Source organism: Neomonachus schauinslandi, chromosome 4 (genome assembly GCF_002201575.2).
Source record: "Neomonachus schauinslandi chromosome 4, ASM220157v2, whole genome shotgun sequence".
In the NCBI taxonomy this organism is placed as follows: Eukaryota; Metazoa; Chordata; class Mammalia; order Carnivora; family Phocidae; genus Neomonachus; species Neomonachus schauinslandi.
The window spans coordinates 147222924-147249575 of record NC_058406.1 but is presented as its reverse complement, the minus strand read 5'-3'; the positions used below and the strand labels follow the sequence as shown (position 1 = coordinate 147249575).

The following is a 26652-nucleotide window of genomic DNA, read 5'->3' as shown; positions in this document are numbered from 1 at the left end:
TTTAAAGATGTTATTTGAGAGAGTGAGCGAGCATGCGTGGGGGAGGGGCAGAGGCCGAGGGAGAAGCAGACTCTGCTGAGCAGGGAGCCCCATGCGGGACTCGATCCCAGGATCCTGAGATCATGACCTGAGCTGAAGGCCGACGCTTAACCGACTGAGCCACCCAGGCGCCCTATAGTAACCCTCAATATGATTTCGGTAATATACTTTACATTAGTACACATTTTGTTAATACAGTTTGGGTCGTGATCAGGATAATGCTAAAGGACAGAGAGTAAAGCAGCGGAGTTAACAAAACAAAAGCTTTCAAGTCAGCCAGACCTAAAGTCAAATTAGGGCTCTAGCTCTGGACAGCCAGCTAGCTTACCTTAAGGAAGTTATTTTCTCATCATGGGTAAATTGTCAGAGTTGTAAAGGTGAAATGTTTGGGATACGAAGCCCTCACCATAGTGACTGACAGTCTTCAGTATTAACTTCATTCTCCGTGACCCTAAGGAAAGGCACTTCCTAGCTGGACCGGCCCCTCGAGTTGTGGCTGCTCCACGAGCACGCGGGGGTCACCTGAGCTCCCCACCTGGTCTCCAAGGGCGGGGGGAAGGGAGGAGACGGTCCCTCTCCCTGCCCCCTGGTGGCTGAAGCTCGGCCTGCAGGCTCCATGCAGCTGAAACCACAGCCCCTTGGGGGCTCCGACCTGACAGAGAGCACAGCACACTGGGTCCGGGCTGCCGGAGACCGCGGGAGTGCCTGTGGCTCACTCTGAGCGGCGTTGTGGCGCCCTCGCCCCCCAGCAACGTCTCATCGATTCTGTGAGCCACGCCACCCAGCCTAAAAATCCGCTTTCTCCTCAAGTAAATAGTCAGCTCCTGTTTTCTCTGAACAAGAACCCTAACCAGTATACTCTTGTAAAACTAATAAAAGTAAAGAGCAGTGCCATAAAATTATTTTAATAACCTTTTCTCCATGACTGAATATACAATGATAATGGAAGTAACGTATTCTTCCGCTGTAAAGATGGGTGGAATATGTCAAAATCCACCTGTTGAATTTTCTTTAAGTAGTCCTCCAGAGCAACCTGGAAAAGGAGAATAATGGTCATGAGGTCACAGAATGATTAAGGTTTTTAGAGAAACTAAAGAAAAATTCTAAGTATTAAGGCTATTTTAGTTTCTGAGATGGTCTTCTATGTACTAAGAATTTAAATGAGAATTTTAAAAGGGAGAAAGAAAATAAAGACATCTAAGAAGTTTCTATTAGACCGGTAAAACAGCATCAAAGAGCTAGCACTAGAAATTTCAAGTCAATTCTGATCATAACTTTTAGAACGTAAATTTATTACAATCTGTTTTACACAAAATGTGTAAAAAATTAGAGAAATTATTGTTTGTCAGGTATTATTACTATATTCTGTAGAAAACAGAAGAGGTGTTTCCATCAAGGACACTGAACACCACCACCACCTCCCCCTGTACAAATGCATTGTGCCCTGAGGACGAGCTTAAGTTGTTTGTTAAAAAAAAATTATTTTGTGGGGGCGCTTGGGTGGCTCAGTTGGTTAAGCGACTGACTGCCTTCGGCTCAGGTCATGATCCTGGAGTCCCGGGATCGAGTCCCACATCGGGCTCCCTGCTCAGCAGGGAGTCTGCCTCTCCCTCTGACCCCTCATGCTCTCTCTCATTCTCTCTCTCAAATAAATAAATAAAATCTTTAAAAAAAAAAAATTATTTTGTGGAAAAGTTTAATGGGTCTCCATGTTCTTGTTAGAAAACAATTTGCAACCTGGGAGAACAACCACAGGTCCCTATAAATGTCACCCCACGCTTCCCCCATCACACAAAACTTGATTAAGCTTTCATGGGGATTGGGGAGTAGGATGGAAAACAGTGGCAATGGACCGTGCTCTTTATTTTATGGTTTTCAGTTATTTTTATTAATTTGTACATTTTAAGTTTATTGCAATAACTTGATTAAACAGAGAAACCACTTAGTTTTGCACTGCACAATGCTGAGGCACCTCTTGCCTTCTCAGTCCACGTGCACAGCACCCCCTAGTGTCTGCAGGACAAGCTGTGTGATCCCGCAGAGGCCCTGCTCTGGATTCGCTAGAATATCTGATGAGCCAAAAGACAACAAAAGGGATTGTATTTTCTCCCAGATTCTTTTCCTACATACACACACAGACAGACAAGTGTACGTACAAATTTAGCATCGACATTTTACACCCTAAACTTAGTGATGTGTACAACAGGAGATACGTGCACAGCTGCTGTGTGTTGTATTAGCCAAAAACCTGCCAACAATCCAGGTCTTTGACAAAAAAAAAAAAAAGCACTAGTCACACAATGAAATGTACTGCAGTGAAATGTGTGACCTAGAAGACATACAGGTATGATCCATTTTTATAAAGCTCAAAACCAAAACTAAACAATATGTTGTTTAGGAATATATAAAACGGGGAAGAGCCCTTGTGGAATAAAAGCAACAGAATAATAAATTCAGGGGCGCCTGGGTGGCTCAGTCATTAAGCGTCTGCCTTCAGCTCAGGTCATGATCCCAGAGTCCTGGGATCGAGCCCCGCATCGGGCTCCCTGCTCCGTGGGAAGCCTGCTTCTCCCTCTCCCACTCCTCCTGCTTGTGTTCCCTTTCTCGCTGTGTCTCTCTCTGTCAAATAAATAAATAAAATCTTTAAAAAAAAAAAAAAAGAATAATAAATTCAAAATTCAGAGAGCTATTTGGGGGAGGCAAGCAGAGGCAGGGGGATGAGATGGGGGAAAGCACACAAGTGTGGTTTGATGGTGACATTCTCGCTCCTGGATTGAGTGGTGAGCTCATGGGTGTTCGTGACATTATGCTTTAACACGTGCACACATATATAGATAGACCATATTCATTTGTAGATATCAAATATTAAAACTTTTAGAAGAGAATGAGAAAGAAAAAAACTTTGAAGATATTTTAATATACTTTCACACGTTCTCTCTTTTTTTTGGAAAAAAGAGCTCATGTTATTCATAACATTCTGTAACATTAAGTGATAAATAGTTAATATTTTGTGATCAACTTTCCATCTTTAAGGATTCTATGTTCATTTTAATAGTTTATAGTATCTACTTATAAGGAATAGTTAATGAAATTAAGGTGCCGGCACATGATAGAATATTATATAGCCATTAAATATTGTATTTATAAATATTTTTAATGATGTCACTAGATGGCTTGATAAGTAGAACAATGACATATAAAGTGTGATTTCAACTATACACAAAAATTCATTGAAAATAAAAAAAGAACAGAATAAGCAGTGGTTATGTCTGGGTCCCGGCATTATAGGTGATTGTTCTCTCCTTCTCATTTTTTTTTTTATATCGTCCAAATCTCTGTTCTGAGGATGTAGTTTTTACAACTAGGAGAAAATTCCATTAAAATACAGAAGAAACGTGACCTCTGAATCAGAGCTCAGCTGGACATTCACAAATAAGGATTTGATCCAAAGGAAAGTCTGGCTAATGGTGTGTGTGTACACGTACACACACACACATAGACCTATGCAGTCTGGTGACTCGTGTACACACACACACACACACACGTACACACACACGCACACACCCATACAGACCTATCCAGGCTGGTGACTCCACTCACCTGCCCCAGAAACACAGGCACGGCTGTGACCAAAAGCAGAACGTAATGAACAAAACCCACCAGAAGGGAGGGAAGCAAAAACAAAGTCCCACGCTAAAGAACTGCACTGGGAACCTTACAAAATAGAAAAAGAGATCACACACATCTGTTTCATTAATTCAACAGCCTTCTCTGTTAATCTACTTACCGTCTGAAGAAAAGCAGGAAATGCTCTCACAGGAACACTTTTCTGGAAGGACCTAGCCTACAAAGGAAGACAAAAGGAAACTGGTTTCAAATGTAAATATTTCTGGAAATAAACACTCTGCCTCTAAAAATGATCACAAAGCAACACTACAAGTTTAACAGCACAGCTAGGGCCTCTCTCAAAGGCAAGAAAATAGCTCTCTTGCCAATTAAAATTAATTTCTTAAGCCTAAAGGACTCAGGAAAAAGTACTTTAATAAGAATCCCATTCTTTCTTGCAGAATGGCTTTGGCCTTTTCCAGCTGCCTTACAACATCTTACAACTCTGGCCCTGTAGCTCTGTAGCGAGAGGGGGAAGGAAGAAATACTTGCACTCACAAGGCCCGGCACCGCCCTAGCTTAGATGGTGGGCATGTCCTGGTTACGTGAACTTAAGAGCCTCCTAACTGATCTCCTGCCTTCATTCTCAACCTTTTGTTCAGTTCACTCAGGCAGCCAAATGAACGTTCTTAGTCACTATTTTATTTTTACTTTCTTTAACTTAACTCTCTGAGATACACCAAGTCTTATGTCTTCATTTTGGAGTTCCAGGGCCTCCACATCTTGGCTCCAACTTCACCTATTCCACCTGAGTCACTACTACCCTGGACTGTGAAGCCCTGATGCACTCACACTGATGCCCATCATCCTGCACTCACCACGCCCGCTCTTGTCTACAGGTCTTCGTTTTCAGCAATCAGACATTGCCTCTACTTCCTGACACCTTTACAGCCTGCACTCTGGTTTTACCCTCAGCTGTCTACTAAAATTGCTCTTTTCAAGATCATCCAAGATTTACTTAATCACCATACCCTTCTTTTCAACCTCTCTACAGCATGCAAAACTTTAATATTCCCCTTTCTTAGAATTTTCTCCTCCCTTGGTTTCCAAGAGACTGATTCTTAGTGCACCTACTTCTTTGATCACTAATAAATGGCCCTTCTTCCTAATAAATGGCCCTTATTCCTTTGACCTGAGAGGCGGAGGTGGGCCTCGGGTTCTGCCCTCGGTCCTCATGTCTAGATGTACATTCTCCTTGATACCATCCACAGTTAGAGCTTTAACCACAGGCTTTCTATGTGGATGACTCCTAAATCTCTATCTCCAGTTCTGACCTCCCTTCAAAGTCACAATCCAGCCATCTTCAATAGCCTGTCTCCCTTAGTGTTCTCGAATCCCCTTAAATTCAGTGATGTCCAACAGCTGGTCCAGAGGCTACTGATCAGCACCAGCACCCCACTGCTTCTTGTCACTGTAGTCTCTGAATGGAACCACCACTACCTAAACTTGAACTCTGCAGCCTTCCCTCTCCCTGATCCTGCCACAACCCAATCTGTCATCGAGTCTAGTTGATTCCACCTCTATTGTGTGTGTGTGTAAATCTGGCCAGGTTCTCCCATGTACAACACGACTGTCCCTGCTCTACTTGATGGTGACAATGAGGAAACATGTCACTTATGATATGCCAGGCACAGTTATGAAGTCTTTATGCATGCTAACCCATTTATCCAAATCACAGCCCTTTGAGTTAGGTACTAATATAACCCTCTTTCCCAGAGGAGGAAACTGAGGCACAGAGGTTAAGATCACATGATTAGTAAACTGCAGAGCTAGGACTGAAAGTGAGGTTCCGGCTCCAGAGTCTGCACTCTCATCTCCCATGCTCCAGTGCCTCTCAAAAGCCTCCCAAACTCCATACTCTTTCTTCAGTCCTTCAATACTCTTCTCCAAACCTGTTTTCCAGGGCCCTAGTTCACATAACCTACAAACTAGTAGTTTTCACATGTGGCTGTTTAAAATCATTTGGAGGGGCACCTGGGTGGCTCAGTTGGTTAAGCGACTGACTGCCTTCGGCTCAGGTCATGATCCTGGAGACCCGGGATCGAGTCCCGCATCGGGCTACCTGCTCAGCAGGGAATCTGCTTCTCCCTCTCCCGCTCCCCCCTCTTGTGCTCTCTCTCTCACTCTCTCTCTCAAATAAATAAATAAAATCTTTAAAAAAAAAAAATAAATAAATAAATAAATAAAATCATTTGGAAATTTTAATTCCTGGCCCCATCCCAGATTGACTGTATCTCCAGGGGGTGAGGCCTAGGAATCTGTATTTTTCAGGTGCCTTAAGTGTCCATCAGCTGGCGACTGTTCAGGTTCCAAGGTTCCAACACAGGGCTGATTTAATGATTCTGTTGTGTTCTCAGATCTTACCTAAAACTCTGCTAGTTTTAAGTAATTTTTCATCTAAAGTTCCATGTATTTTATCTACACCGTGCTTCAGGAAATTAAAAAAAAGATTAAGATAGACTCTTCGCCTTCAAAAAGCTTACAATCTGATTACCTATTTAATATTTCACTAGTATTTACTGAGTGCCTATAATGTACCAGGCACTTTAGATGCTGAAGAAATACAGCATAGAACCAAAGTCACTTACATTCTATGAGGTAGGGACGCATTAAACAAACTTTTAGTATGTCAGGTAGTGAAAAGTCCTAAGCCAGGTAAAGGGACTGAGGGTGATGGAAAGGGAGGCTGTTATTTTATTTTATTTTTTTATTTTTTAAAAATATTTTTATTTATTTATTTGACAGAGAGAGACACAGTGAGAGAGGGAACACAAGCAAGGGGCGTGGGAAGCAGGCTTCCCACCAAACAGGGAGCCCGATGTGGGGGCTCGATCCCAGGACCCTGGGATCATGACCTGAGCCAAAGGCAGATGCTTAATGACTGAGCCACCCAGGTGCCCCAGGAGGATGTTATTTTAGATACGGTGGCCAAGAAAGATCTTTCTGATAAGGTGATATTTAATACTGACTATGGGGTTGGGGTGAAGGAGTTGGGGGGGTGGAGAGCATCTTCCAGGCAGATAAACAGCAAGTACAAAGGCCCTGAGATTTGCAGGTAAATGATAAGTCTTTAGGATCCACTGAAGCTCAAAAAAAAAAAAAAGGGAGGTGGGATTCACAAGAAGAACCAGGAAGAAACAGCATCATGAGAATCAAGGAATAGTTCCAGGAGAATCGGGAAGGAATAGCATTATTGGAATAAAGGACATAGTTTCAAGAAAGGGGGGGTTGCGTGCGCCTGGCTGGCTCAGTCAGTGGAGCACGTGACTCCTGATCTCAGGGTTGTGAGTTCAAGCCCCACACTGGGTGTAGAGATGGCTTAAAAATCTTTAAAAAAAAAGAAAGTGGGGTGGGGGGAGTCAACAGAAGACAAGTTACAGTTTGAGAAAACATGAAGAACTAACTCTTAGGAATCACTGCAAGTGGTATGCAGGAGAAATCAGGAACCAGTTTAGGTCAGGGAATCAAGGGAAAAAGATTTTAGAAAGTTTCAAGGAGGAAAAAATGTCTGTGGTGTCAAAAGCGGAAAGAGTTAATGTGAATGAGAGTTTTAGGTGCCATTAAACGTGGCAATAAGGAGATTATTTAGTTGTGCTTATCAGAGTAGGCGGGAGGGAAGCGAAATGAGAGCATGATGAACAGTGCCAGGGTGATGCTGGCCTTGAAGGAATGATGAATATGGACCACTTATTCACAAAAGTTTAACTGGGAGGGGGAAATGAGCCACAGAAGGGTCCACAGGCTGCCCAGAAAAGGGGCGAATTATCAGGCCAGCTGCAGACGCTGAGACCATGAGCCCCCGGGAAAGGAGCCATCGGCCCTGGCAAGGCAGAGAAACAGCCTGTCCCCTGCGAGCAAGAGCTGGTGGGGGCACAGGCAGGCAGGGGCTCAGCGAGGAAGCTGAGGAAGGATGTGTTAATCCGCTGAGAAGGAGAAAGCGGGACCATAAAAAACTGGAGAGAGTTCACAATAGTCCCTGAGATAAACCTACTGGGATTTCAGGGAGAAGCGGAATGAAGGCTGGGGACCATAACCACGCTCTAGCAATGGCCACGTCTAGAATGGCCGTCTCCCAAATGGTCCGGCAGAGAGGCTACTTACGTGCTTCAGGTGCAAGTGTGCCTGGCCAGCAATGTCATATATGACATCTCTCACGTTTTTATCCTGGCTCTTCCGTACAAAATCCTCTTGTGAAACCCCATGCTGTGTGGGAAAATACGTATCACGTTAGGAATCTAAAGGCACACTTTAACTTAGTTCAAGAAAAACAGGTGATAGAATAGTATGTACAGTATAATGCCTGTTCTGCTTTGAACATATACGTAGATGCACGTGTGTGTACACACACACATGCACACACACACACACCTAGAAGAATATGCAACAAGATGTTAATTAACCACCGCTGCAGGTAGAACAAAATTATACAAGCAAGAAAACAAACATATGTATCCCTCAGAGTCCAAAGTGCCTGACTGATAAAATTCTGACTTGCTAACCGGAGCCAAAAGGCAATCAGCATTCATTTCAAAGCAGTTATTTGAATAGATGAAGCAAAGAACCAAGAGACCTCGGCCCTCCCGGAGTTCCTGAGGTAAATCATGAGAGGAAACAAGTAACAGTCTTACCAGCATACAAATATCCATGGGAAGGAACACCCTTCTTCTGCTTCCATGATAGGGCGTTGCTCTCAAGCAAGTCACAATGCCCTGGGCTTTTCCAATGTGACTTGCGGCATGATCTGCATGAAGATCCTTTACACCTATGATTTCAGAAATTAAGCAACAGGGCTGCTCTTTACTCCTTATATGCACAACAACTCAATAGAAGCAGCTTGGAGAAACCACCTACGCATGGAAAAGCAGGTGCTGATCCTATGTTTTATATCTGAAAAACAGGACTTCTTTGAGCAAAACTGGGCATGAGAACAAGCTGACTGTTTAACCAATGAACAGGTTTCCGAACCTCAACTTTTAAATAAAAGAGTCTTCCTCGGACTACAGCACACCGAGAACACATTTGGAATTTTAATCAGCTGTCTTGGAAAACCATCACAAGTCTTGCATTTCTTCTCCTCCATGCAATTTCCATATGACCTCATTTTAAATATACGCCTCACAAACATTCTGCTCTTTGCTCCCTCCTTTCATTGTGTTGGCAAACATGTCACCGGGTGTACAGGCAAAAGAGGCCTGGGAATCTCAATAGGGACTTGTGTTATTCCTTTAGGGTGACATAAAGATATATGACCTTCTTCAAAAGAGAGGCTATTGTCTTTGGTCCAAATAATTTCCTCATTACAATAAGACTTCACCAACTTAAAGTCAGGTGAGGAAAAGTATCATCTAAATTTATTTATTTTTTTTTTATTTTTTATTTTTTTTAAAGATTTTATTTATTTATTTGACAGGGAGAGACACAGCGAGAGAGGGAACACAAGCAGGGGGAGTGGGAGAGGGAGAAGCAGGCTCCCCACAGAGCAGGGAGCCCGATGCGGGACTCGATCCCAGGACCCTGGGATCATGACCTGAGCCGAAGGCAGTCGCTTAACCAACTGAGCCACCCAGGCGCCCTAAATTTATTTATTTTTAAGAGGAAAGAAAAAGAAAAATCTCATAAAAACTTTGAGAAATGCAGTGTTATATTTTCTACTCTTTTTTTTTTTTTTTAAATGTAGGGAAGTATTATTGACAGGAAGAGTCAGGCCCCAGGCCTTCCAAATTGTAGGAGACACTTAAAAAAGAAAAATCATCTGCAATTACCAGAGTATTAATCACAGTATTCCCATGAGGCAGCTAAAGTACTTTTATGAGAGCCTGAGTATTGTGATTAGTCCGTACTCCAAAGAAAGCTATATATTCCCCTTCCTGTTTAAAAACAAAAAAAAACTTCCTTTATTGGTGGTACAAAGAAAAACTTCAGTGTTAAACTAATCAGACTGTCACATTATGAGTCAAGTCTGAAGGGTATTTTCTTTGAAAAAGAGAATTATAAAACAGAAAAAAGACTTACCCAGTATTTCTAGTGTTAAGTAAAGAAGAGAGCTCTGTGTGTTTTCGGCGTAATTTTCCAGTTCCTGGATATTACGATATGCTCTGTCATCCAAATTTTTTTCCTATAGTCAAACAAAATGCAAATAAAGTTTGATGAATTGTCAATATTTTATAAAGAAAAGGCACCATTGTTTTGGCCCTAAAGAACTAATAAAGAATAAAAAAATTAGTATATATTGTTTAGTACACAATAAGTTTAAAATTAAAATATTAAAGTCCTACACGTTCAATACTTACAAATCACCCCTCAAAATAATACCTTGGGAATAATGTCAGCGTACAAATCACACAGACATGGGGTTAGTTTAATTTTTCATTCCTTTGAAAGCCCAAGGAATCATGAGAAACAGAACTGAATTCTCACTTAAGCACCTTAGACATTATCTTTTTAATCCTAAAAACCTCTTCCCAAAAGATAAGGAATTAATGCTTTTTCCACGTGGCAGATGAAGAAACTGAGTCACAGATACATTAAGTAATATGCCCGAGGTCACATAGCTAATAAGTGGTAGGGACAGGATTCAAACCCATATATTTTAACTGTTAAGTCCATGTTCTTAATAAAGAAAAGGTGCCTAGAAGAGGAAAGGAGATCATAACCAGCCCCCACCCCAAAGAAACCATGTTCAATAAAGTGACAGGGATGATTATGTTACCTGATCACACTATATTCCAGAAACAGAAAAATGTACATCTCAGAGCAAGAACATCTAGCTACTTTTATAATAATACATTTACAAAGACTCTATTGCTAAGGAAACATACCCTTTCCTTTTTTTTTAATCAGAAGAAAATGGCACCAGCAATGATCCCAGGGAAAAAAATTATGTCTGATCTTTCACATTTTTAAAAAACTTGAGACTTAATTCACATACCATAAAATACATCCTTTTCAAATGTACAATTCAGTGGTAACATATATTCACCAAGTTGTACAACCATCACCACGATCTAACCCCAAGATGTCTTCCCCGCCTCAAAAAGAAACCCTGTACCCATGAAGCAGTTACTTCCCATCTCCCCCTTCCCTCATCCCCCAGCAAACCACTCATCTACTTTCTGTCTCCATGGATTTGTTTGTTCTGGACGTTTTATAAAAATGCACTGATACATGGGGCACCTGGGTGGCTCAGTTGGTTAAGCGTCTGCCTTCGGCTCAGGTCATGATCTCATGGTCCTGGGATCGAGCCCCACATTGGGCTCCCTGCTCTTCGGGGACTCTGCTTCTCCCTCTGCCCCTCCCTCCTGCTTGTGCGCTCTCTCTCTCTCAAATAAATAAAATCTTTAAAAAAAAAATGCAGGGATACGATATGTAGTTTTTTGTATCTGGCTTCTTTCGGTTAGCAGGTTTTCAAGGTTCATCTGTGTTGGAGCATGTATCAGTACCTGATTTTTTTTTTTTTCCTTTGGTGAAAAAACTTAGATTTAGCCAGCTGGACTCAGTTTAGATGATTCCAATTTTGTTGGCAACATCCAAAGCATCACAGTCAGGAGCCAGTCAAACATATGCCTTCTTCTCTCCATCAGGCCAGATCAAGGTGTTGACCTTGGCCACGTCAATGCAGAGCTTCTTCACAGCCTGTTTGATCTGGTGCTTGTTGGCCTGGACATCCACAATGAACACAAGTGTGTTGTTGTCTTCTATTTTCTTCATGGCTGACTCAGTAGTCAGGGGGATCTTGACGATGGCGTAGTGATCAAGCTTGTTTCTCCTGGGGGCGCTCTTTCGAGGATATCTGGGCTGCCTTTGCAGACACAGTGTCTTGGGTCATCGGAATGTAGGTGACATGCGGATCTTTTTTGTGACTGTGGACGCCTTTCAGCACCACTTTCTTGGCCTTCAAAGCCTTTGCTTTGGCTTCGGCTTTGGGAGGGGCAGGGGCTTCCTTCTTAGCCTTCAGCACCATCTTCGTAAAAGGGATTTCCAAGGTCAGTACCTGATTCTTTTTAACTGAAGAAATTATTAATAATATTGCATGTATGGATATACATTATGTTTTTATTTACTCATCGATAGACTCTGAGTTGTTCTCACTTTTGGACTGTTATGAATAACGCTGCTATGAACGTCTGTGTGCAAGTTTTGTGTGGACACATGTTTTCATTTCTCTTGCATATAAATATAGGAGTGAATTGCTGGGTCAATGGTACCTCTATGTCTAACTTTCTGAAAAACTGCCAAACAGTTTTTCCAAAGTGGCTGCACCATTTCCTATTCCCATCAGCAATGTATGAAGGTCTCTAATTTCTCTGTATCCTCACCAACACTCGTTATTGTTCATTTCTTTTATTACAGCCATCCTAATGAGTGTAAAGAAGTCATTTATTCTGGATTTGATTTGCATTTCCCTAATGAAAGTCATTTGTAGATCTTCCTTGCAGAAATGTTTACTCAAGGGCGCCTGGGTGGCTCAGTTGGTTAAGCAACTGCCTTCGGCTCAGGTCATGATCCTGGAGTCCCGGGATCGAGTCCCATATCGGGCTCCTTGCTCAGCGGGGGGTCTGCTTCTCCCTCTGACCCTCCCCCCTCTCATGTGCTCTCTCTCTCTCAAATAAATAAATAAAATCTTTAAAAAAAAAAAAAAAAAAAAAGAAATGTTTACTCAAATCCTTTGCCCAATTTTAAATTGGTTGTCTTTTTATTGTTGAGTTATGAGTTGTTTACATATTCTAGATACTTGTTCCTTATCAAATACATAACTTGCAAATATTTTCTCCCATTCCATGGGCTGCCTTTCACTTTCTTGAAATTTTTAATTTTGCTGAAGTCCAATTACCTGTTTTTTCCTTTTATTGCTTAGGCTTTTAGTATCGTATCTAAGAAATCACTGCCTAACCTGCAATTCCAAAGATTTATGCCAATGTTTTTTCCTAAGTGTTTTACAGTTTTAACTCTTACATTTAGGTGTTTGACCTATTTGGAATTAGTTTCTGTATATGGTGTTAAATAGGGATCCAAATTCATTCCTTTGCATGTGGATATCCAGTTGTCCTGGCATTATTTGTTGAAAAGGCTATTCTTTCCCCATTGGATTATCTTCACACCCCTGCCAAAAAAATCAATTAACTATAAATATATGGGTTTATTTCTGGACTCTCAATTCTCTGCCATTGATCTATATGTCTATGCCATGCCAATACGCCATAGTCTGATTATTGTAACTTTGGAGCTAACTTTCTTCTTTTTCAAGATTGCTTTAGTGATTCTGGGTCTCTTGCATTTCCATATGGATTTCAGGATCAGCTAGTCAATTTATGCAAAAAGGCAGCTGGAATTTTTATAGGGATTACATCGAATTTAAAGATCAACGTGGGAGACTGACCCCAGTCTTTTACTCTTAAATATCCCTCCCTACAAATGCCAAATGTTATTTTCCATTAAACCAAAAAGTTATCTCTGTCTTTACCTCATAAAAACAGAAAACACCTTTGGTGCTTGGGTGTCTCAATCAGTTAGGCCTCTGACTCTTTGTTTTGGCTCAGGTCATGATCTCATGATCTCAGGGTCATGAGATTGAGCCCCTCCACCCCCCCAACAAGCTCCACACTCAGTGGGGAGTCTGCTTGAGATTCTCTCCCTCTTCCTCTGCACCGCACCCCACCCCACACGTGCACATGCACTGTCTCTCTAAAATAAATAAATCATAAAAAAACAAAACAGAAAACACCTGAAAAATAGATCTTTTTAGTGCCAATTAACTCCGTAGGCCAACTGAGCAATTTTTTTTTAAATGCTGAATCATTATCTCCCATTTTGGCTTGTATTATAATTACTATAGCCTATGGTTATTAATGGGTTGTAGCCAAATAAACTAAACTTAACATTTTCATGACAACAGTATGTGATAAATATCAGGCTGATGAGAACACTGAGCCAACAATGTGTCAGAAAGATTATATAAGTTAGCCCAGGACAGAGAGCAATTTGCATGCTTGGTTGGACCTAGAACTCAGTTCTTAGAATGTAGTATAGTACTCCATTCACTAGAACCATCAGACTTTCCTTACTGCCTCTACTATCTGGATAGAGATCCAAATATTAGGTGTACATAAAAGTATGTGCATGACTGGGGTGCCTGGGCGGCTCCGTCGTTAAGCATCTGCCTTCAGCTCAGGTCATGATCCCAGGGTCCTGGGATCGAGCCCCGCATCGGGCTCCTGCTTGGCGGGAAGCCTGCTTCTCCCTCTCCCACTCCTCCTGCTTGTGTTCCCTCTCTCGCTGTGTTTCTGTCAGGTAAATAAATAAAATCTTAAAAAAAAAAAAAGTATGTGCATGACTACTCAAGTTTTGATATTAAGGAATTATCTGTCATTTTTTAAGGTATGATCATTTATTGTGGGTATGTTTTCTAAAAGCCTTTTTTAAATCTTTTCAAGATACATATACATTTGCAGATTGACTAATATGATATCTGGGGTTGGCCTTAAAATAATCCTGTAGGGTTTAATGAGAGGAGTTGGTAGAATATAGATGAAACAAAAGTAGACATGTGTTCATAGCTAAAGCTGGGTTACAGATAAAGTATATTACACTATTCTTTCTACTTTTGTGTAAGTCCGAAAATTTCCATTAAAAAAAAAAAAACCAAAACCCACAAAACAGTAGCATGTAGGTGTGCACACATATGCCTCTGCCTGGGTGCTTGTGTTTGCCTGTCTGACTCAAGACACAGGGGCAGGGGGCTAAGGTGGGTGGCATGCAGTGAGGGAGAAGGGACAGAATGGCACAGTCCTCTAAAAGTTTCCTTCCTCCAAAATATAATACACATATTAAGACAGTTCCTCCCTGAGGAATTAGCTTACAGATTAAAAAGGAAGAAAACACTTAAGACTTGAGCAATTTCAACTTACTCTTTCATCAATGATTTTCATAAGCCATCTTTTGGTCAGATTATGTCTTTTGACAGCCTAAAAAAACAAGAGTGTTGTAAATTTTTAGAAAGTACTAGAAATGACTTAAGCAGACCTGAATAAAATAAACAAACCAAATACAAAACTAGGTAAGGAAACATTTGTAATAACTCATCACCAGATAAACAGCCATGTTAAAGAAATATCAGAGGAAAAGAAAATGTCCCTAGCAAACATTTCAAAACATTTCCAAGTACAGATGATACATCCAAAACATTTCCACTAGACTTTTTTTCTTATGCTACATGATGCGTCTTGACTTCTATGCTTCTTTATCCCACATAAACTTTTTTCCATAGGATAAAAATTCTACTTAGTGAAAATAACCACTTCTCCAAACATGAAAAGAATAACTAAAGGTCTAAAGAAAATAATCCACAGGGCACAGTGTTATCTTAGCAAACAAAGACACTCAGTAGGAAAAAGCACATCTAGTGCTCAGATCATGGTCAGCAGTCCCATTTCTCTCAAAGGAAACGAGACTCTAGAGAAATGGGTGATTCCAGAGCTGGGGCAGGGGAGATTCAAGGTGATCCTAGAATATTTTACTGTGCCAGAAAATAGAAAGTGCCCCCAAAAGTGATGGGGGTGCACGTTACAAGGACACAGGAGCCAGTTTGAAAGGGCTCCCACTATCCAAATCTGGGCCAGTTTGAACACCAAAATAATTAAATATAGTAATGAATTATAAACTACTGGAAAAAATAGGAATTCATGAGTTCATAGCAATAATTAATAAACAAATAAATAAACACAGGAGATTGAGAGCTCTTCCTCAGGGTAGAATGCCAAGTGCCAACCAGTAATATTGACGGAGTGCTAGAGTCTGGAAATTATCATTTTGCAATCATCAAAGGTAAAGAGTGAATCAGACAAGAACCATCAATGAATACTAAGTTTAGGAAGAAACTGATGAGGAGGAAGATACATGCATAGTCTTAAAGTCAATTACTTTGTAAGAGGAATTATAATTATAGACTGGGAAAACCAGGCAACACCTTGACCAGGTAATGAAAATTAACAATGCCAATAAAGGACAGATGGACAAAGTGTGCCTCCAGACATGACACCCTGAGAACATGTTACCTTCACAGTATTCTGGCCAAATACACATAAACCGAATTAGTCATGAGAAAACATCAAACAATACCAAAATGAGAAATACTTTAGAACACCAGGGGGGAAGGGGCTATATACTCTTCAAAAATGTCAATGTCTTAGAAGACAAAGAGAAGCTATGGAAATGTTCCCGATTAAGCAGGTGAAAGAGACATGACAACGAATACCTGACCCTAGATTGGATCCAATACTGGAGGGGGAAAAATACTATCATAGACATTACCAGAGAAACTGACAAACATGGAACATAAATGGAAAATTAGATAGAAGTATTATATCAAAGTTAAATTTACAAAAGTCAATAACTGTTCTGGTTACAGAAGAGCATATCCCTCTTCTTAGGAAATACTCATTTAAAGTATTTAGGGATAAAGGGCCATGATGTATATAACTTCCACTCAAGTGATTCAGATGAAAATTATGAGTGTGTAAATGCACATGTTGCACGCACACACACAGAGCACACATGCACATGTAAGTGAGCACTGCACAAATCATTAACAAATAGGATAAAATGTTAACAGGTGAATCTGGATATAGCTTATAGAAGTGTTCTTTGTACTATTTTAAATTTTGCAACCTTTCTGAAAGTTTGAAATTATTTCCAAATAAGTTTTAAAAACATTGTTTCCTTATCAAGTCAACAATGAGGTATGTTTTCATAATAAATAAATATGGTAGTGAAACAAAATCTTAGGACTATCCCATACTCCACCTAAGACTCTAAGATGTCACGATACTAAAATGTAAAAGTTAGCATGCTCATCAACACACATCTATGTGACAAAGGGTGGAAGCAGGGAGCACAGAGCCCATTTTGCTCGGCAGGAACCTAACAGAAGCTCCAAGTGCTGCATGGCCTTGGCTGCAAAGTGCTCTCAGCCCTGCCATTATTACATGGTAGAACTCCCCACAGGTCTCTCCCCAGTCCCAGGAATCAGCCTGGGATTCCTCAGTCATACAGAATCCTCATATTGCTTTATTTTGTACATGTCTAAGTGGAGTGAGGCATATTTGATCTTTGCAACCACCATCAAGCACCATTCCTGGTACATAAAGTACTCAAGAAATATTTAACCACTGAAAGTCAGATTCCTGTTTACTCAAGGCTGAACCCATACTGGCTGCTGTTCCTTGACCGCAAAATATAATTCTTCTGTCTGATTCTGGGGGAAATCAGAGATCAAGGTAAAAAACAAGTATTTAATAAGAAGCTGAAAATCTGCTGAATAAAGTATCAACAATTTTGGAAACAGATGCCAAATAGAATAATAACCTTGGCTATAAACATAAATTCAAACTGCAACTAACATTAATACACGGAGAAATGAAGAAGCCCATATGAAATATATATGTAATTATAGATACGCAACTATTTTGTACCCTAAAAGCACCAATGAATCACTGTGGCAGAAAAGTGCTCTCTGAACAACCTGCTGTTCTCTTTCCCTATCTAATCTTCTGAAAGAACCTGCCCCTCTCCAAGAACCAATGGAAGGTTTTACTGCAGTGGCCCAAGAAGCATACGCTCCAGCAGAATGGGGAGGAGAGAACATGCAGTGGGGACAACTGCTCTGCACACTACCTGCTTCTTTCAAATATTCATATTAACTTCAACACTGGTCATATCAGAAAGCTGCCCAACAGCAATCATCCAAATTTAAGCAGCTATTAAAATTGGACAAATTGGCACATGTGTAAGCATTCTACAATTCAGATACGTCTTCTGGGTTTTTTTTAAAGAGAGGCCAAGAACAAGATAAATTTGTGTTGAAGGAATCTCTGGTCTTCCATGATGTTTCCTGACAAACGCCAGGACCTTCGATGCAAGTCTTAGCATAAACCCCCATTGCACTGATGTTTGTGTATAAACTCATTGTGTTTCTAGGCTTTAGAGAAACTTTTCTTTAAACGGAGTCACCAAGGTTGAGGTTCTTAAAGTGAGATGAACAGAGGTAAACAACTAATCTAATACTCATAGCTTCCCATCCACTTTTTCTTCTCAGTCCCCAGTTGTGGGGGGCCTGGCTTTCCATCCTTACTGGGGCTCTGTGAAGTCAATCAGGGGCCCAGGAACAGGGTCTGCCTCTGCTGGTGGGCAGACCTGAGAAGAGGTGCAGGTCAGGTCTGTTTGGTGGCTCCGTCACAGAACCTGTCTTTTGGCACTCATGACACTACAGTGGGGACACAGATCATTGACAAAAGACACCTAATTCCCTTCCTTCAGTCATGGTGTAGCACATTTCCAAACTCTGCAGAGCTGTGCATGAAACTATTCACTAGATCCATCTAGCTACCCAAAGAATTCTCTAGCCCATAGGTTTCCATTCTCTAATGCTTCAAATTCATCAGTGAATATGCAACTCTATCAAACTCAACAAGACAGTTTTATATTTGTGTCTGGACAATGGTGAGGGCAAGTCTCCCTTCACCAAAGATCAGTATGTGTTTTTCTACAGCCCACAGTATGGATCGGAGCACTGGAATAAGGAGGTGCTGGGCAGACAGAACAGACAATTAACCTGCCACTGCTTCAAAATTTGTGGGGCTTAATTTCTACAGCAAATATGTGGAAAATAAATACATAACTTATAACACAGAGACCAAATTCCTTTTTTTTCCTTTAATAAAGAAATTCACTAAAGATCTGTGCAAATTATTAGCAGATGATTTTAAATTCTTTGTCAAAACTAACAGAGCTCTGAACATTACATGATCCTAAGATTATTTTCAGGATAGATTCCCCATCGCCACTAGCCAAACTGTATGCACCAAAAGGTATGCTCAAATAACACTTAAAAATTAAAAGTAGCATTTTGTTTTTACCTTCCATAGCTCGAGGGCCACAGGCTGCTGGGGTGGGTTGTCACAGTATATGTCGTCCACTGTTTTTTTCCAAAACTCCATTCTCATCAGTCCAATTGTTTTCTCAGAGACGGAGTCCTTAACCTGTATACAGCGTTCAAAAACCTTAATAAATGCACTCTTCACAGTCTCAAAATCAGTATCTGTGACTGCATAATCACATAATTCAGCCAAAAACGAAGTTTAGTTCTTTACATTTAATTTAATTTTTCCTTGAAGCTATATATCAATTAAATTGTTGTCATTAAGAGTTTCCTAAGTAACCTGCAAATTACTTCCAATATCTTCAAGGTTTGCATTCCAAAATAAGAGATTTCTTCTAGAAATAAATTGCAAGAAAAAAACAGGGGCGGGGGGACATTTAGATTAAAAGAAATTTGATAGAGGAACCAGTTGCAGTACGTGGAGTTTATCTGAATCCTGATTTGAAGAGAGACAACTGGGAAAAATCTGAACACTGGATGTTTAATGATATTAAGGAGTTATTAAATTTTTAATGTATGACAATGGTATTATAGTTATTTTTTTAATGAGTTATCTTTTAGAGATACATACTGAAATATTTACAGATGAAAAAATTTATCTGAGATGGAGGTGAGGATGGGGTAGGTGGGGATAGAGAAGAAAAATCAAGATTGGCCACAAATTAGTAACTGGTGGAGCTGGGTAATGGGTTTATGGGAATTTATTATAATACACTCTCTAATTCTATATATGTTCAAAGTTTTCCATAATAAAAATTTTTTTAAAAATAAGTGGAAGAGAAGAAAAACAATCTTCATTGGATTAGTGATGGTAAAATTATGTCAAGTGTGGAGATAAACCTAGGAAATAGAACAGGGGCTTTCTAGAGGAAGCAGGGAAGGAAGTAACATGTATCAAATGTCCAAGAGTGTGAGGCCCTTTACTAGGTTCTATCCCAGAGATTATCTGATCGCAGTCCTCACCACAAACCCACAGGGTCATTACCAATATACCTATTTACAAATAGAGAAATTATGGCTCAAAAAAGTAGTAGTTTATCTCATGCTCTGCATGCTCACAGCTCTTATAATGGAACCAGAAGGGTATGCAAAAGATTATGGGTGAGGGGAGCATCTGACTACAAAGAGGCACATGAGGGAATTTTGGGGGATTGATGGAGTTTTTCTTTTTTCATGACTATGGTGGTGAATGCATCACTCTATGCATGTATGAAACCTACAGAACTGTATACCACAAAAAGTGAATTTTACTGTATGTACATTTAAATAAACTCATTCCTTTACTAAGTAATTTTTTTCTCTTTTTTTTTTAGAGAGCAAGAGAGAGCACACATGCAAGCAGGGAAGGGGTGGAGGGGGAGGGAGAGAGAGAATCTTAAGCGGACTCCACACTCAGCGAGGAGCCCTACCCAGGCTGGATCCCACAACCCTGATATCATGACAAACATTAAGTTTGTTAGCTAGTTTATTTTGGGGATTGAATTGGTTAAGTCTAAATATCCGGACAAAGAAATCACCAGCAGAGACCTTATGCACATCTAAGTTATAACTATTTCTTTATTGTTCAGCATTAAACACATTTTATCACCATTTTTGCAAATAATTTTTTAAGGTATTTTAATACCAGCCTGAGCCAGTTCCACATTGAAGGCCCTCAGTGCAAAAGCAGAGCTTCTGGATTCTGCAGGGAGCAACAGAGAACATAAATAGCCTTCATAATCTCGTTTCCTATAACAAACAGGCAAAAAAAGACAGTCACTTTTCACTTTCTAAACTGTACACACACACAAAAATGCTGACTAGAATTAACTGGAAAAAAAAATCGAGGCTTCAATTCAAAATAGGCCTGAAATTTCTTGTATTTTATACTTGTTTCCTTAAAATTACAAAAAATGTATCTGCCCCCAATCCCAGACCAGTTAAAAAGAATAATCTCTATTAATTTATTTGGATTTATATACTACTTATAATTTTTATTGTTTCAGAATCACTTTGGTTTTAGTAAGAATTCAAATGACCTACTGAGGTAGAAATCAAGAAAGCAATACCAGCAAGTACTGGTACGAACTCACAGTTTTTAATACATAGACAAAGACACAGATAAGACATAAAAACAGAAAATAATATGGAGCGTGTGGGTGTGTGTGCCTGGGCGTACACTTATGTTTCCTAGCAGCATCTGCTGAGAGAGCCTAGAAGCAATGGTATCCCCCAAGCCCCCAGTATCTGTGAACACACCTAACACCTAGATCTTTGGTTCCTAAGTACCATTCTCCATTGGAAGAAACTAGGGCTCATTGGAGGAGGAACTAAGTCAGGGCTGGGGCAGGGAAAATACAAGATAAGCCAGAAACATCTTCCTGGACAGAAAGTAATGAAATATTCAGAGTGGAGGGACTTGTCAAAATGACAAAGAAACTGGCCTGACAAAGTTCTCACTGACTAAGTCTGGGACAATCTGAGCATCAAAAAAAATGATAGGGGCACGTGGGTGGCTCAGTTGTTAAGCGTCTGCCTTCAGCTCAGGTCATGGTCCCAGGGTCCTGGGATCGAGCCCCACATTGGGCTCAGCTTCTCCCTCTCCCACTCCCCCTGCTTGTGTTCCCTCTCTCACTGTGTCTCTATCAAATAAATAAATAAAATCTTTAAAAAAAAAATGATAGTAACAGATTGTAACAGAATGCTGTAAGCCCACACCAATATAAAAGAATGGATGAATAGGAAGAGAAGGAAACTTGACAGAAGTACAATACCAACTGATAAATCTAGAAGACATGCTGAAAAAAATTTTAAATAATCATTGGATAACTATCAAAGTAACAATTCAGTCAAAAATCATCAATTAATATCTTAAAATGTTAAATGGGTGAAAGTTTGATAAAAACAGAATGTTGACATACCTGTGAAGAATATCCTCACAAAATACATGTTACTAATTAACCTTCTTATTAACTAAATGTACAGGGGAGAAACCCAAAAGATACATTTTCAACCAAGTAATAAAAGGTTCACACCACAGAAATAGGATAATCAACATCATGTGCTTCCTGAAACGATACTGAGAAAAACACAGCATCGCTTCTGTAATATTCCTGCCAAAAATGTGTAAATCACAAGGAAACATTAAACCCAACTGAGGAAAATTCTACATAGTAACTGGCCTGTTCTCTTCAAAAACTGTCAAGCTCATGAAAGATAAGGAAAGACTGAGAAATTGTTCAAGGCTGAAGAAGACTAAAGAGATTTGACAAATGTAGCATATGATCCTGGATGCATGAAAATCATAATCGAATAATCAGCAAAATTTGAATGGAGTCTGTGGATTCAATGGTAATACTGGATTGATTTTAATATCCTGATTTTGATGGTTGTACTATAGTTACATGGAAGAGGGCCCTTGTGTGTATTAAAAAATACACACCAAGGGACACCTGGGTGGTTCAGTCGGTTGAGTGACCAACTTTTGCTTTTGGCTCAGGTCATGATCTTGGGGTTGTGGGATCAAGCCCGACGTCAGGCTCTGCACTTGGCAGGAAGTCAGCTTGAGATTCTCTCTCTCTCCCTCTCCCCCACTCACACGTGCACTCTCTCTCTCTCACTTGCTCGCTCTAAATAAATAAATCAATCTTAAAAAAAATACACACCAACATATTAAGGGGAGGGAATGGGGCATCATGTCTACATCTTATTCTCAAATGGCTCAGAATGTTAACAATGAGGGAATTTGGATGAAAAGTATATTGGAGCTCTGTGTATTATCTCTGTAATTTCTATCAATTTGAAATTACTTCAAAATAAAAAGTTTAAAACGATATAATCCTTATTATATACATCATAGGATGACTGCCTATCGACAAGGCTACTTTCACTATAATACATTGGAACTTTAATATAACATTATTTCCTATAAAACAGTAATCTAAATAAAGGGGGTCCAACCTCCTTCCATGGAGTTTAGCTACTGAAATTCAGATTACTCCCACGTTTCAACTGGTTCACCTTTTTTTTTCAGTTTAATTTAATTTTGTTTTTTGAGAGAGAGAGAAAGAATGTGAGCAGGAGGGAGGGGCAGAGGGAGAGAGAGAGAATCCCAAGCAGGCTCCATGCTCAGTGCAGAGCCCGACTTGGGACTTAATCTCACCACCCTGAGATCACCACCTGAGCCGGATTCAAGAGTTGGACGCTCAACTGACTAAACCACCCAGGCACCCCTCAACTGGTTACATTTTGTTGTCTGCCTAACAGAGAACTTAAACCTCTTCTAGTCGCACCCTTCACAATTTCCTCCAACTTCCACATAAACAAAAGGAAGCAATAATGACAAGTAACCCTGCTATCACAAAATAGCTCTACTAAAAAAATCTCACCATAAATGGTTGCAGCTACAAAATGGACAGTGTGGGCAAAACAGCTCTATAATTTCTACTTTTAAATACATATAGATGTATTTTAAATTTTAATATAAAAGTCTCTGAATTTCAAAACTGTTTAAAACACTAGGATGTTAATATGAAACAGTGAGAAAATAGTGACTCGGAATCAAGACTACAATCTTAGTTTCCATTCAGGTAGTTGACAGAAATGATACCTGACACATCTATTTCCTAATTTGCAAAATGAGGCTTGATAACCTGTTTCATATCTCCTAAAAATAATCAATATGTGACGTACTTCAGGTTTCTTACAGGGAAATACACTAGTATGGTAACCACCTTTGGGAAATAAGATACTCTACAGAGAAGGGTTTCCCTGTAAAGTTGTTTTTTTTTTTTTAATTTTAATTTAAAATTTTTAAAATTTTGGCTGGAAATTTTTCTAAACAATATTACCAACCTCTTTATACTAAGTAAAATATACTGAATATTTAACCATTTCTTCATCACTCAGGATCACTGTTATAAATACCGATTATTGGTAGACAAGGGTATCTTAAGTAGCCAAACAAGGTCCAGTTATTGGAGAACTGTTCCAGATCGTGAGAAATTCCATACTATGATGGTTTTATACAGCAACAGGGCCAAAAACCTTTCATTCATTCATTCACTGTAACATTTATCCAGTGCCCACTATGCACCAGCAGTGTGCTAGACACTAAGGTATAGATTTCAGTCTGGTAGAGAGAGGCAGATATATGAAAAATAAGCACATATGGTGTTAGGATTGCTGTGCTAGTTCCAGTTCCATGGACTGTGCCATCAAGGCACAAAAAAGTGGTTCCCCAGTGTGGCTGTGGGAGAATGGAGAACGGGTACACTTTCAGACATCACCATTAGCACCTCCTTACCTCCTTATAGCGCTAATCCCAAGGCCTGAGGCAGCCTTGGGGTTCCTCAAAACCATACCCCCAAGAAACCTATGTAAATTAGGTTTGAGATAGTCCCAGGAACCTAGCCTCCCAGCAGAGCTCTGCCTGGCTAACCTGAACTTCTGGCCTGGTATCTTTTTCAGTATTTGGAAGCCTTACATAAGATACATGTCCAAAACAACCCTACCCAGATCATTTCAGAGGCCAAATCCTGCAAAGATTAATGGACAATCAGAAGCTAGAAATTGTAATCTTTCTAAATTCTTTCTAAAATCTTTCTAGGGGCACCTGGGTAGCTCAGTTGGTTAAGCTACTGCCTTCGACTCAGGTCATGATCCTGGAGTCCCAGGATCAAGTCCTGCATTGGGCTCCCTGCTCAGCGGGGAGTCTGCTTCTCCCTCTGACCCTCCCCCCTCTCATGTGCTCTCTCTCTTCTCTCTCTCTCTCATTCTCTGTCTCTCAAATAAATACATAAAATCTTTAAAAAAATAAAATCTTTCTAAACAAAAACAAATTTTGGTTTTTATTTAAAAACTACTACAGCAAACAATGAATCATGGAACACTACATCAAAAACTAATGATGTAATGTATGGTGATTAACATAATAATAAAAAAATAATAAAAATAAATAAAAATAAAAACTACTACTGTGCATATGTTATATGCCAGCATTTTTATATACATCGTTGCATTTAATCCTCATAACCAGGCTATAAAGGAGGAGTAGAAATTTACAAATGAGGAAATAGCTGAATCTTAATGTGAGTAACTTTTCCAAGCGATGGACCTAGGATTAATAAACTCAGATCAGGTCTGCCTGCAAAATCCAGGCTTTTTAATAAATCCCTAGAGTCAAAAGCGTCCATTCCACTCAAATACCTATATGGACAGATTAAATATCTGCCCATTTGTAAATATATATTTGAGAAAACTGTCATGTGATACCCTAGAACAGTATGATCATTTTATATACATACTATATATATGTAGTATATATATACACACTATATATGTAGAAATATATACTACATATATGTAGTAATATATATGTAATACATGTAGTATATATACTACATATATATAGTAATATATACATGTAATACAATGATCATACTATTACTTACGTATAATAATACATAAGAAATTAGGTAGAGTGAAGGTGCCTGGGTGGCTCAGTCAGTTAAGCGTCTGCCTTCAGCTCAGGTCATGATTCTGGAGTCCCGGGACTGACCAGGGAGTCTGCTTCTCCCCTCCCTCTGCTCCTCACCTCCTCATGCTCTTTCTCTCGCTCACTCTCTCTCTCAAATAAAATATATAAAATCTTAAAAAGAAAAAAAAAAAGAAGGAAGAGTGATTATTCACCTCTGGATAGGGAAGGTAGGCCACTACAGGTGTCAAAAATTGCACTAGACAAGTGGATATGGGTGGTAAACATTTTGGTAACTTGTGTCTTTTTATCATCAAAAAAATGGTAACTTTAAAATATATAAAAATGAATATAACTTTTTAGCAGTTTTGGCTTTTACAAGCTCTTATTGCTCTGATTTCCACAATTGTTACCTTGTTTCAGTTATAAGTAATCAACAAATAGAGTGGGGCAGGAGCATTATTTTTAAAAGTGATTAAAAGCAAAATTCTGAAATGCATGGGAATTCTGTTTTGTTACGCTACACTGTGCTACAATGAAATTCAAAAAAAATTGGATTTATTAGCCCAATCAAATCCAAGGTAGCTTAATGATCCTCGCACTTCTTAGAAGTTAAGACCAGGTACTTTGAGCATTTCACCACTGTTATAAATCAAAGGCAGCAGAAGGGCAGCAGGGCCTAAGCCACTGGTCTTTGCAGTCAGGCCCAATTCCAAGGCTGGAGCCTGCCCAGATCCACTGGTCACCTGGTGACCTGATTCATCTAACTCGACTGCACACACATAACAGCGACTGCCATGTGCCAAGCCTTTCTGGTGTTACCAGGGTGAGCAAAATTGTCATCAGGCCTTGACTTTATGAGACTATTCTACTGATCTCAGGTAAATTCCCTAATCTCTCGAAACCTTCGTATCCTCATCCATTAAATATGATAATAATGGCTTATATTGTACTCACTGTGCCCTTGCTTTGTGCCAGGCATTGTTCTAAACGCTTTAATCCTCAAAACCCTAACTGGTAGGTCTACATTTGTGCGTCACAATTTGTAACGAAGAGTAAGTAAATTACTTGTCCTTTGCATAGTGCCTGACATAGTAAGAACTCACTTAGCTAAAAATTACTAGTCGTCTGTCAAATTTTTAAAAGGTGTGCATGCAGTACGTTTAACTAGGTAAAAATTAAGTTTCGGTCAAGGTGACAGACAAAGGAGTTTTGCCACAATTCTGTGACCGGCGTGAAAGTTCCCTTGGCCTCGCTCCCCGCCAACCCGAGCGCAGCAAGGCAATGGTCCGCTCGCCCCGGCCGGCCCCGAGTCGCGCCGCGCCCACCCGGGCCCCCTCGGGCCGCTCGCTCACCGCAGCAGCTCCATGCAGTAGCGGTCGGCGCCCGAGGCGCCCGATCCGCTGGCCGCGGCCACGCTCCGCCCGGACCCTGCGGGCCCCGGGAGCCGCCGCGCGCGCGCCCCCAGGCTCCGGGGCGGCCGGCGGCGGCACAGGCCGGCAACGCCGACCCTCAGCGGACCGCAGGCGGAGCCCAGCACGGACGCCGCCATGACACCGAC

The 26652-nt window shown here is 40.2% G+C and overlaps 1 protein-coding gene across 3 annotated transcripts; it reads right to left on the bottom strand.

Moving 5' to 3' along the window:
• Window positions 1-877: 877 nt before the first annotated feature.
• On the bottom strand, window positions 878-26652 carry NDUFAF6 (NADH:ubiquinone oxidoreductase complex assembly factor 6). Of its 3 annotated transcripts, XM_021688248.2 has the most exons (9): window positions 26447-26652; window positions 20266-20365; window positions 18615-18737; window positions 14610-14666; window positions 9718-9820; window positions 8334-8467; window positions 7807-7908; window positions 3827-3883; window positions 878-1072 (listed from the first exon to the last, which is right to left on the bottom strand). In XM_021688248.2, exons 1-9 carry the CDS (start codon window positions 26641-26643, stop codon window positions 944-946), a joined length of 1002 nt encoding a protein of 333 aa, XP_021543923.1. In that variant the 5' UTR covers window positions 26644-26652; the 3' UTR covers window positions 878-943. The 3 variants fall into 3 exon arrangements, with proteins under 3 accessions (XP_021543923.1, XP_021543922.1, XP_044770195.1); XM_021688247.1 differs by lacking the exon at window positions 26447-26652 and having other exon boundaries at window positions 20262-20339; XM_044914260.1 differs by lacking the exons at window positions 3827-3883; window positions 26447-26652 and having other exon boundaries at window positions 20262-20339.

What these genes read in the sequence shown, in the direction of transcription:
- NDUFAF6 (XM_021688248.2), bottom strand. Translation starts at nt 26,643, where the DNA reads ATGGCGGCGTCCGTGCTGGGCTCCGCCTGCGGTCCGCTGAGGGTCGGC. An exon ending in TACTGCATGGAGCTGCTGCG is followed by an intron (nt 20,366 to 26,446) that starts GTGAGCGAGCGG and finishes TGTTTGTTATAG; the next exon opens with GAAACGAGATTATGAAGGCT. An exon ending in CACACTTGCACCTGAAGCAC is followed by an intron (nt 3,884 to 7,806) that starts GTAAGTAGCCTC and finishes CTTCCTTTGTAG; the next exon opens with GCTAGGTCCTTCCAGAAAAG.